Raw genomic sequence first — 12,876 nt, forward strand, 5'->3', positions numbered from 1 at the left:
TATATATACTTGCAAAGAAGATCAGTACTTCACAGGTCTTAAAAAATGAACTTAATTTATTTAGTAACAGACTGACGTTTTGGCTGACTGGACAAACTTTCCAAATGACCTGAGTTTTGTCCAGTGTTAGGCCACATGCTGGGCCAAATCAGGCTGATCTTAACATTTCCACTCCAGGCCAATATGCTCAAATCCTCAGCCAATGAAATTCTACATCATGCCTCCAAGTTATCTGGTCACTTTTGGCCAAAACATAGTCTGGGGCAGGGGCATATATATAAATATGAGAAACTTTGAGAAAGGCTAGAGAGCTAGCAGAAATATTAGCAATTTTTTCACTGAATAAACACAATTTTCTGTTTGCATAAGACCTGTGAGTGCATGCCTAGTTTTGGACAGTTTTTATGCAGTGCAAACAGACAGAGGCAATGCATCCATGTGCCTTTTGTATAAATATTAATACATAGATATTTATTCATGGACATAAAATAAGGACATGTTCCTGAAAGATGTAATATTAAATAAAAAAAACACAAGTTTTGCTTTCATGGGGAAAAGCATTTCCTTAAAGGAGAACTAAACCCTAAAAATGAATATGGCTAAAAATGGCATATTTTATATACTGAATGTAATGAGCCACCGTAAAATTTCAGCTTCTCAATAGCAGTAATGTTTCAGAACATCAAACTTTTCACAGGGGTTACCATCTTGGAAAGGATCTGCGACACTCACATGCTCAGTGGGCTCTGAGCAGCTGTTGAGAAGCTAAGCTTAGGGGTCGTCACAAATTATCAAGCAGAAAATGAGGTTGGCCTGTAATATAAACTGATGCTACAGGGCTGCCATGTAGTAATTATCTGTATTCATTACTAATCAGCCTTATATTATGACATTTCTATTCTATGTGTACTGTATATTGTGAGTTGGTCTCTAAGCTCAGTAAATGACAGCAGCACAGAGCATGTGCAGTGAATCAGCAGAAAATAAGATGGGGAGCTACTGGGACATCTCCAGAGACACAGATCTTTACTACTAAAGGGCTGTGGTTGCCGTGGGCTTGTACAGAAGCCCAGAACATAATGTACAACATTTCTAGCTTACTTCTTTAGTTAATCTTTAGTTCTCCTTTAAAGCAAGGCAAGCTGTACATATAGAAGGTAGCAAGCTAAGAGTGCAGTTTGGGCTTCCTAGTCACAGAAGCTAGCTTGCTTTATATAAGGCCACACTGTTAAAGGGGAACTATCCAGCAAACAGGTAACTTTCTAAATATAATCAATAAAAAATGATTTACAATTTCAGACATATAATCAAGTCATTCTTTATTATCCCCCTTAGTGTGGGGGGATAGTGTGGGGGGTTGTTTATCAACACAGGGCATATTTGCACCGTAGCAACATATGAAACATTTGTTTTCATAGTTCTACCTGCACATGGCTTGAAAAAAGCCTATTACTGACTGGTTGCTATTGGTTACTGTTAGGCTCAAATTTGCCCTGTGCGATAAAAGTAAACATTAAAGAGATACCGACACCAGAAATTAAACCTTCTTATACATCTATCATAACATTTTCTTTGCATGCCATTTATAATTTAACATTCAACATTACCTATTGGTTACTTTTAATGTACATTCATAATTTAAAGAGTAGTTTTTTTGGTGTCAGTATGACTTTAATACATTGTCTATGCAAAGGGGGCACATACCAATGTGTTTATATTTACTATCAATTAAAAAGTAACTCCCACTGCTCCATGCAGATTTACAGCAGGTACCGGGTAACTCACTTCTGTATCAAACCCTCTCAGCTCAGTCAGTATACAAAATGAATAGAGAAAAATGCTCAATGCAGACACCAAGGAAAACAGAGAAAATTGTGAGGACATGGCAAAATGATTAACAAGAACGATTTTAGAATATTTTATTTTATAAAATGTACATCACATTTATCCACAGTTGTAGCAATTCAAATTTGTAAAATACCCAAATGACATCCCTCCCCAAGTCACATTCCTGTACCCTCAGCATAGCCACCGTTACGGAGATTGAAATTACAAATCTAAACACAGCTTTTGCTTGGAGGGTGACATTACAAAATTACAGCACTTAGTTCACCAGGAGATTTGATAACTTCCTCCATCCTAAAAACAGGACAGGGACGGTACTAAGGAGAATAGGCCTCAGAGGTCCTCGCTTGTCAGTGTGAATGCAGATAAAATGAAAAAAGGAATGGCATGATACAGTGGCTGAAAGCCTTTTCATGTATCTACAGCTGCAAACAAAAATGTCTGTGTAATACATTATTTGCCTACGTTATTGGAGAATGCTGGGTATATATTTTCTCCCTATTTACAGCCTATACAATAAAAAAATGTATTTGTTAGGGCAATTTTCCCCAAGCAAAACATATATTATTCAGTACCTGACAATTAGATGTGCAATTTTTTGTTTGGTTATTGTAGTACCGCAAAACTACAACTCACATTCGGGTGCTGGCAGAGCAGCTGTCAGTTTTGTGCCGAGAGCTGTAAAAGGACATTGTCTTAACTCCAGCGTGTTTTCACATTTGTATTTCTGCTGCTAAATATTAGCCCTTTCAAAATGCTTTATGCCTGTTTATGATATCTGGATGATATGAGTAGACTGAGTCAACACATAAAAATATGAGTACCACACAATGACCATATTGTCATGCCTACTCTACCACTGTGCCCAAAGATACCTAATGTGCATTGAAATCTGAATCTGAGTCCATAATTCAGCTATATTTCATCCTAATTGTTTACTTAATATCTTTATTTTCTTAGAGCTGATGGCACGCACAGCATATTCTCCAATGCTGTGAAAGAGATACTGTACATAAAATCCATTACTGCCATTTCCCATTGACTCTTTTGAACTTCAACATTTTCTAAAGAGAGATTTAGGGTAGAGCTCCATGAGCATTTTTTATTGGATGAACGCCTGCCGACATGCATGTGACAAGTCAGATAGAGTCGCACGTGTGAAGATATAATTGGACTGAATGAAAGGTCGGAGATAACAACTACGATAAATCCGACGCGACATGCATCTCGGATGTGGACGCAGAAAGCATTGTCTTAATCCGACTGTCGGACCGTGTAGTCCAATTATATTTTCACGTGTGCGACTCCATCCGTTGTTGACGGGCGTCGATCTGACAAAAAACGCTCGAGGAGCTCTACCCTTAAAGCTAGAAAAGCACCAGTACCAGTGCTGACAGTCTTTCCCCTATTCAACTGAATGGAAGGAGCCACTATTCAGACTATTCTTAGCTGAAATATACTCCTTGTGCCATAGCCCTAAGGTTTTGGCTATGAACCTGTAACGTACAGGAGATTTGCCCTTATATGTTCTATTACTTGTTTGATGAAACATGCAATGCTACTTAAGAAGTAGTAAATTCAACATATAAAATGAAAGGACATGCTGTGATATTAACCAGTACTATGTGCAAAGCTTCCACAGGCCTTCTTGTATTATTGACTAAACTGGGCCTGATAAGGCATAGCTATGCAGAATCTCTCCCTTTTGCATCCCATATATAAATGTAACACACCAATACTCAGATAGGGAAGTGGCGTCTAATGATAACTAAAACCTCAAATATTTGTGCCCAAGGCTAAATTAATAGGGTAGGCCCCCTCAGATAAAGATGACTGAATTTATTTAAAGAAGCAATCAAATCATAAATCACCTGCTCTCAATTCCCTTTCTGTTCCGCAGCCTCAAAAAATGATTTCCATGATTGTGATGTATTGCATTAATTCATACATTACAACTACAGGGGAGCTGTAAAAAAAAATCACCCAGCTTCTTTAAATATTCTAATAAAGTATTTGAGTTTCAGTGATATCCTACTTGAGGGGGGTATTCCATCTTTCCAGGCCATCCAATTATTTCCATGCAGACTTTGCAGTGACTAGCTAGGAAGAGACAGAAAGGAGCAAGTACTGTGTATGCCCCATCCATTCCTCACTAATTTACATATATGCTAATAGGATTTATTCTATGTAAATAAATGAGGAAGAGACAGATCTCACACTATCTCTTCCAGTCTCTAGAAGAAGGAAAGTGCTGAACCTCATTGGGTAAGCACTTATTTTATCAGACAGAGTGATTTAACTAAGACCCTATTGCCAAAATTCCTATCTTAGCAATAGAGACTTTTTGTTAAGATCTTATAAAAAGCTCATAAAATGCAGCATATTCTTAAATATTTTTATGGAAACTTTCTGGCGTGCCCATTTATAAAGTGCGTACTCCAGAGTCTTCCCTAGAATTTTACACAAAAATGTTAAACCTCAACACATCTGCAAAGTCGACTGCAGTCAATGGGAACAAAAAGCTGTATTTTGAAAAAAAAATGTAGTAAAATTGCAACTTGAACTGAATGAATTATTATTTTTATATGAATTATTATTTCTCCATGAAGCACGATGTTGGACATTTTATATGAAGTGCTATACAAATTGCAGTAAAATAAAGTTAAAAACCCCCAAACTACATGTAAATTAAAACTGTCAGCTGAGATGAACTTAGATTTTCAAGATGGACCATAGCCTATAGTGCATGAAGAACATCCCATCTCTCAGACGTATCAATACATATAGAAATTGCCATGTCACTTTCTTCAGAATAACCAATAAAGAACATTCTACTTAGTCAGCAACATAAATCTATAACAACTACCCTGCTATCCCTTTATATGCCACTGAGAATTCCTGAGGAGAAGCCAATAATACAACAGTTCTGTCTCATATATACTTAGGGTTGCCACCTGGACGGTGAAAATGATGGTTGATCGCAATGTTATTAATAGGGAAAAAAGATAAATATATAGGAAGGACGGTATTTTTTTCCAGAAAAGGTGACAACCCTACTGCAAGTGCAAAGAAAAGGGATGTTCTGTAAATAAAATATACTATACCCTTATTCTTTAATGCCTATTCATGGTGAAACGTAGAGGATAAACACTACTTATAAGTAAGCACTTTATAAAGGAGTTGTTGAAAAGCGTGTTTTTGTTTTCGACACAGATAAATGTCCTGCCAGATTATTTCCCAGTTGATTTCCTATAAATAGAAATTCCTGTTGCTTTATGCTTATACCTTTCTAATTGTCTCCAACTGGCAGACATAATACAGTACTTTTTGACTGTATAGTATGTTTATTTGCATTAGAATTGTCAACTTAAGGTGGCTACACACAAGAACATCCCCTTGTTTGCCAAGGCTACCAAATAAGCATCATTGGACACTCAAATGATGGAATTTCCAAACTGGCCTAATAGATACCTGGCTAAGTTTGGAGGGCTAACAACACATATTGAACTATGGATGGCTAGCTTAACTCTGGAGAACTTTACCACAGTAAGGGGCATGGATTCTAGGGAAAACAGGCAGTTCCAAGAACAGTAAGGTGTGCCGAGATATATCCCTTCACGCACAGTTTAGTATTTTCCCACTTAATTGGGTATAGATATGATTAGAACTATACCCCTTTATTTATGATCCTCATTTTACAGTATCTTTATCAATATGTATGTGCAGAAAAAGAATATTCTGTGCACAAGATAAGCTGGATCCTTATGCAATACTATCTAAGGGTAAAATCCATGACATCCCCCAGGATGTTGTCATGGGTATTGTTCTGTATGCCAAAATAAATATATTGTTTTCAACATTAGCATGGGGCCCATCAAAATCACTACAAAGAATTACAGATTTAAGTTAATTAAAAGTTAAGAATCAGAGACCTAAAACATTTAGCCTGAAAGCTTAGCTCACAAGCAAGCTGTGGCATAGTCTGTTGATTGTGATATGGCTGATGGGTTCAGTGAAAGCCCTGCATGTACAATGAGATATGAAAGGTGCAGTGGAATGCAAACACTTTATAGGACACTTATATAAAACAGAGCAGCATGGCACAGACAGAATAGGAGTTTGTACTTTAAAAGGACCCTGTGACCATCTGGTAACAGCCATGTTTGTTCCCAATTCCTTTCTCATTTACAAAATTATAGCTCAAATAAAGGCTCCTGGCTCCCTTTTAGCAGAGAGTTCATGTCTGTAAAGCAGCAGATGGACAAGGAGGCTCTTAGAAGAATCATGGAAACATGTTTCAACAGACTTGACTCCAGTGACAAGCCAAACTCTCGAAAGGGTGCTCCAATCCGGGAACCAAGTGTGTGTCCAGGTTTTCAAGACTCCTGGTGTCTGTAGATCTGCAGTACAGTCCCAAATCATATACTCTTTCCAGCTCCAGCCACGTGAAATCATTACACTCTGACTGTCACGTTCATTTTTTGTAATGTAACACATATCGCTATTAAAGAGTCCTGGAATGCTGGGGACGGGTGATCTTTATCGTTATCATGCACAATTGTTAGTGCAGTGTCCTTTTAAGGGAGGTATGGCACATGGTTTTGTTTGAATTTCAATGTACAACCATTGCTTAGAAAAATTCCACTATGACCCAAACAGAACAAGAAATGCACAATATACAAAAAAAACCCACAGACCATTAAGCAGCCATCTTCCCATTGTCTTTCCCCAACCCCACACCAGGTAGGGTTAGGATGGCAGGGTGCAGAGCATCATTATGTATCCCTGGAAATCAATGACTTCCCAGAATACATGAAAAAAACATCATACCCAACAATATTCAGATATATAATTCCAGTGTCTGGGTAAAGGAGTTTGGGGAGGCAGTGTATGTAATGAAAACCAGGCAAGATTTAGTGGGTATGTCTGTTTATAAATGTGTGTGTGTGTGTGCAAGTGTGTGAATTATGTGTAAGGGATTGTCTGTAAATCAGAATACCGAAGATATTTGTGTTAGATATTATGTAGTGGAACGTTACGTAACCTTTGCTTTTTTAATTTAAGTATCCTAAAATTACCATGTGAGATCTTAATCCACAGTTATGGTTCCCTTTGCTGTCCACAAAAAGCAAGCTGTGCATGAATGACAGTTTAATCGGGAAATGCTTCCATTTTCTTTTGCTGCATTGGGTCGTGCTAATTAAAACTGTCATGCTGTAATTAGAAAAAACAAAACAAAACATGCAGCTTTTCTTGTGTTAACTGATTGTGATGTTTTGTGTGTGCATGTTTATTTACTGAAGGAATGTGACAGATGTGTATTAGACTGGGCATAACTGTATTGGGCCATGTTGTGTCACTGGTGGGTGTAAATACGTATTCTTTCTAGGTCATAGGGACCCTGTAGTTGTGAGTCATATAAAAAGATAGATATTTATATATATATATTTATATCAAGAAACAAAAAAGCTCTGGTCACATTGTCACTCCCACAGGTCTCTTGTCTCTTCCCCAGCTCAAGGGGTGGGGCATGTGCATGAATCAAGCCATAGATGTCCATGTAGTGGGTTGACTATTTTCACACATACCACTCTTTCTTAGAGATGAAAGAACCATCATTTTGGGGCACCAAATTGTCAGGCATGTCGTCAGGTTCATACTGGAATCCTAGAGTTCTGTCTTCATTATAACAGCGACGTTCACCCTCCTCCACAGTAAAGTATGGACGCTTAGACTCATCATCAAATTTTTGAGCCAGCTTATGTCTATCCAGACCCTCATCATCCTCCTCTTCATAGATGCTGCTTCCCACTGGACCTGGCTTCTTTTCATCATCAGAGTCCTCAGGATATTGCAGGCTCTGTGCCATTGGTGGGTGTTGTGCAACTCCTGCCTTGCTGTAACCATTTCCGTATACGTGTTTCTTGGTGTTATAATCTCCTTTGAAGGTTTGATGTCTTTTTCGCAGTACGACAAATATCAGTACTGACACTGCGAGCACAAGAACGACTCCTCCCACTGCGCCGCCCACGATTGCTGTTGGAAATGTGGAGGACTCTCTCCGGTCCAGTCTCCCAGGAGTAGTTGGGGTGAAAGGGAATTCTGGGTAGGAAAGACAAGGAGAGGGACAATGTCAGGTTCTGGCTACATGCTAAAACCCAAGAGCAGAGACGCAAACAAAAACCCCATTTCAGATGACTACCAGATCCTAAATGCAATTTACAATTTATGTATAAAAAATAATTATTTAGAGTGAATATCTGTAGGATTGCACCAACAAAGTGATCTTGGTAAACGTAAATGTAAGAAATAATACATTTACATTTCAAGATCTCTTCATAGGTCAATATCACCCTTTCTTGGATCAATTTAAGTGGGAAACATCTATTATATCTAGATAGATATACATATTACCTCAACTTTTATTAGGCATTTCCTCTTAAAAAAACTATCTCTGTTAACTTAAGCTCAATCATAAAGAAAAAAAGCTGTACAAACTTACCAAAATATACGTAGTTCAGTAATTGACATATTCTAGACATTTTTATGTTAAGAAATGGCTCAATAAATAGCTAAGGCTTCTGTAATAGTATTTCCTATGCTTGCGTCCCTGCTTTGGAGGAGGAAATGGGACAGGAAAGAATAGGGAAAATATTGGATAAAGGGAAGGATAGGGAAAGGAGTTAGAGGTCTCCATCTGATTTCCATAGAATACTTAGCAAGAAATGACAGCAACCAACTGAAGTTAGAAACAATCCCTGAAACCAGAAAGAAAGGAAGCTATACAGGTCTCAGTATCTGTAAGCCATTCCCGATCAAAAGGAGCTAACAGTTTTTAAGTCAGGCATAATATTACCAAATTGCTAGAAATGCTAGCAAGAGAAGGAAGGTAACCAAGGAATCAGTTTTGCCACCCAAAACTATATTCAGATATAGACCAATCATGGAGGTTGGAGAAGAAATGGAGTGTTTTTATAAAAAAGACTTTGTTTAATGAATATGCCATGCTCATTCTTAGCATTGGGCATATGACAAAATATCACATCAGTATAACATTGATTACCCATATTTCATCTTTATATAACTATCAAGGTATGCAGGTACCAGACATAAATGTATTACTAATAATAGTATTACTAATAATACCAATTGTGAGGCAAAAACAGAGACATTATTATTCATGGAATTATCACTTATGTATTATATGAGCAAATCTATATAATACGAAAAAAATGCCTTTGGAATTGAGAGATCTGTATAAAAGCTATTCCTTGATCCCTTGTACGTGCTGATCGTATCTTGTATGGCATCTGATTATTTACACAATATACCTTGCCAAGTCAAATTATCCTTTCACTGAATTAGTTGAGTTACTTCTCTCTTATTGTATGTGAGATGCCTAAACTACCTACCTGCATGGCGTTACATGTCTCCTAGCTATATGCCATTTCTCTGCCCACTCCACCAGTGCCCAGTTCTTTCCATAGAAAGCAAACGTGTCACAGTTTGCACTATAATTGTGCATATGGTGTGGTAACAATATCCAACATATTAGATACTTACATTTTTTACAGATTTCATGTAAACTAGCAGTCTGATGTAAAATGAAAGTCCTTAAAGGGATCCTGTCATGATTTTTATGGTGTAGTTTTTATTTCTAAATTACACTGCAAATAATTCACTCTACCATGTAAAATTTCATTCCTGAACCAGCAAGTGTATTTTTCTTAGTTGTAATATTGGTGTGTAGGCAGCTATCTCAGGTCATTTTGCCTGGTCATGTGCTTTCAGAATGAGCCAGCACTTTAGGATGGAACTGGTTTCTGGCAGGCTTATGTTTCTCCTACTCATTGCAACTGTGTAACTGTGGGACCTGGATTTTACTATTGAGTGCTGTTCTTAGATCTACCAGGGAGCTATTATCTTGTTGTTTGGCGGCTAGGGGGGAAAGGAGGGGGTGCTACCACTCTAACTTGCAGTACAGCAGTCAAGAGTGACAGAAGTTTAACAGAGCACAAGTCACATGACTGGGGGCAGCTGGGAAGCTGACAAATATGTCTCGACCCATGTCAGATTTCAAAATTAAATATAAAAAAATCTGTTTGCTCTTTTGAGTGCAGAATTCTGCTGGAGCAGCACTATAACAGGATGCGTTTTGAAATAAACATTTTTTCCCATGACATTATCCCTTTAACCACATTTTCCTTCATGCATGCATATATTATGTAGATGTAGAAAAATCTGTGCATCCTGTAAACACTGTTTATTTAGTGTTTTCAGATGCAACAGAGAGATTATTTCAGGCTCATTGAACTATATACACACACACACATATGCAAACACATACACAGAGACTACAGACTGAAGGTTGGGAGGATAAGCAGCCAAAGTGTCCCTGTGGGAGTCCTGCCGATGATATGCGGCCCCTCCCTGCAATTGCCTTTACAAAGGGCTTTGTATGTGACATGTACAGGCTTGAGAGCACATCCTGGCTCAGATGAGGGTTAAACCTGATTTCTGTTCCTTGTTTCTTTTTATTTCCTGGGACAGGCTCCTGCTCTCACCCTTAGGGGTTGGATGGAATCTATTCAATTGTTCTGTGCAGCTGTTTAGGTGTGGGGAAACTGTGACACAGCTCTCTGAGCAGTATATGCTAAGAGCTAAAACTCACATGCTTGAGCAAAAACAAAAAAATAAAAAAAAAAAGTTTAGTGAAAGACAAGGATGTGCAGTCACAAAGACATATCCTAATATAAACCATCAAATACAAGTACATGACAGTACATGACAGTACATGACAGTATCAACCATATTTCTAAATATGTAACTCAGAGTACAAAAGACCCGGCCTCACAACAAAAAAAATGCAGAAACAGCGCATTATCTAAGCACCCTACACAAAATTTGCATAGATACAGGGCAGTATGCCAAGAGAGACATACACAATACATATAACACAGAACACTCAAGCCAGGGAAATAAATGAAAGGCATACAAACTAAGAATGGCTCAGTCATTGCTGTATTTTCTTAAATGGCATATTAAACTCCCTGCGGAGTACTTTGATTTGATTATCGCTTTTGAAATGAATGAAGATAAGGTGTCGGTAGGTAGGGAGTTATACACATGCCTTTTTTAATGTTCTCCTTACCTGTCACATTAACTTCAACTTGGCCTGTACGACTGCCAATGGCATTTTTGGCTTCACAAATGTACGTCCCAGAAAAACCGTAGGTGACCTCCCCTCGAAAGTGCAGTGTGTTATTATTTACTATGGCGTTATCTGGCAGTGAGCCATTCGCCCTGTGGGAAGAAAGGCATCATGTGAATAAGAAAGGGACCACGATGAAGACAAACAAAGAATAATATATACACAAACAGAGCTCTGCACCCGACCCCACTACGGTCAAAGTATAGTACTGTAACGTAACAACATTTGGGTAGGAGGCTGATGCCACTTTCACATGCAGTTTGCTAAACTGAAAGCAAACCACGTGAAGCTTGTCATATGACTTTAAAGGAGAAGCAAACCCAAAAGTTAAAAACCCTACCCCCTACCTTACATAGACCCCCCCCTCCTTCGCCCAGCCTAAGTGTTACCACGGGCAAATGCCCCTAACATTTTACTTACCCCCCCCACCTTCGTCTCTTCGGTAATCTTCGGAATGAGACCGGCGGAGCGGCGCATGAGCAATTTTCTTTTTCGCAACAACTGCACATGCGCCAAAACTCACGAAAATTGCTGAAGCGTTGGTCTCATTTTGAAGATTACCAAATCAGCTGAAGATGGTGCCCGTGAACTCAGATGCCTGAATCTGCACGGAGGGGTAAGTAAAAAGTTATGGCTTGCAGGGGGTAACACTTAGGCTGGGGGAGGAGGGAGGGGTCCTATGTAGGGTAGGGGTTTTTAATTTTTGGGTTTGCTTCTCCTTTACAGCTCATAGTAAATAGCTCATGGTACAAGTTGATCCAGGAACTGGTCCAATTGCCATTTTGGAGTTAGGAAGGAATTTATTCCCCCTCTGAGGCAAATTGGTGAGGCTTCAAATGTTTTTTTTTTGCCTTCCTCTGGATCAACTAGCAGTTAGGTATGTTAAACGTTTGATAGACATGTGTATTTTTTCAACCTAACTTACTATGTTACTATGTAACTGAAAACAACAGTTTTTTATTCACAGATGATATAAAATTGTTTCTAACATTTGAATATTTAAATTAGGGTCCCATGTTTTATGTGGCGGATTGATTATTCTCCCTAACCCAAAATGGATGGATTTGATGATCCCTAATTATTTGATTAATCAGTTGCCATAACATTGAACATAGTCATTGTGCTATTTTCACTCTATTCCATTATTTTCACAAACAACTGTTAGTTACACTTACATTCTCCACTCATATAGAGAAGGAGGAGGGTTGGCGTCTGCTGTGCAGGTCAGTTTTACTTCTGGTCTCCTTACATACCAATTCCCATCAAAACCTTCAATAGTAACATGTGGCTCATCTGGAGGACAAGGAAGAAATAATAGGGAATATACAAAATAAATAAAGATTACAAAATATATATATATATTTTTTTTATTATTATTTATTTTTACTGTATATACTGTATAATACCACTTTTGACTGAATGTAAGAAGCACATTCAGGTGGTATGCAAAAAACAGGCAATTTGTTACTGGCATTCTTAATTGAACTAGACAGTTACCAGCTAACTACTATCTGGTTCCCATGGATTAGATTGCCATATGTATCATGGTTAACTGACTGTTATACTACATTTATACACACTTTCCCGTATATGTAATATTTAATACAGTTCAATTCTTCTCTGTGTGTGGAACCTCCAGCCAAGTAATTTGGTGAGTTAAGTCACATTCTTTGGATTATCCAAAACAGAAAACAGGGAGGAATGCCGTCTCACTTCCATGTACTATTTGGGTCACATACCAATCCATAACTGAGGCACAGACCTCAAGGTCCACCAAATTATACAATGGATCAGCCTGAGGGCTGACCTGTCTGGTAAGT

The 12,876-nt window shown here is 38.2% G+C and overlaps 1 protein-coding gene across 5 annotated transcripts in view; it reads right to left on the minus strand.

The window, feature by feature from the left end:
* LOC108697601 (nectin-1) overlaps window positions 1-12,876 on the minus strand; it is a 104,860-nt gene that overhangs the window by 45,699 nt on the left and 46,285 nt on the right. For 4 of the 5 annotated variants that reach the window (XM_041571330.1, XM_041571332.1, XM_041571331.1 and 1 more), the window contains exons 4-5: window positions 12,232-12,349; window positions 10,997-11,148 (exon numbers count right to left, since the gene is read on the minus strand). In XM_041571330.1, the coding sequence (XP_041427264.1) occupies window positions 10,997-11,148; window positions 12,232-12,349 (270 nt within the window). Of the gene's footprint in view, window positions 1-1,905; window positions 7,948-10,996; window positions 11,149-12,231; window positions 12,350-12,876 lie in introns of those variants that run through there. The other variant, XM_018227783.2, reaches the window with a different exon arrangement.

The sequence above is a fragment of the Xenopus laevis genome, chromosome 7S (genome assembly GCF_017654675.1).
Source record: "Xenopus laevis strain J_2021 chromosome 7S, Xenopus_laevis_v10.1, whole genome shotgun sequence".
Lineage (NCBI taxonomy): Eukaryota > Metazoa > Chordata > Amphibia > Anura > Pipidae > Xenopus > Xenopus laevis.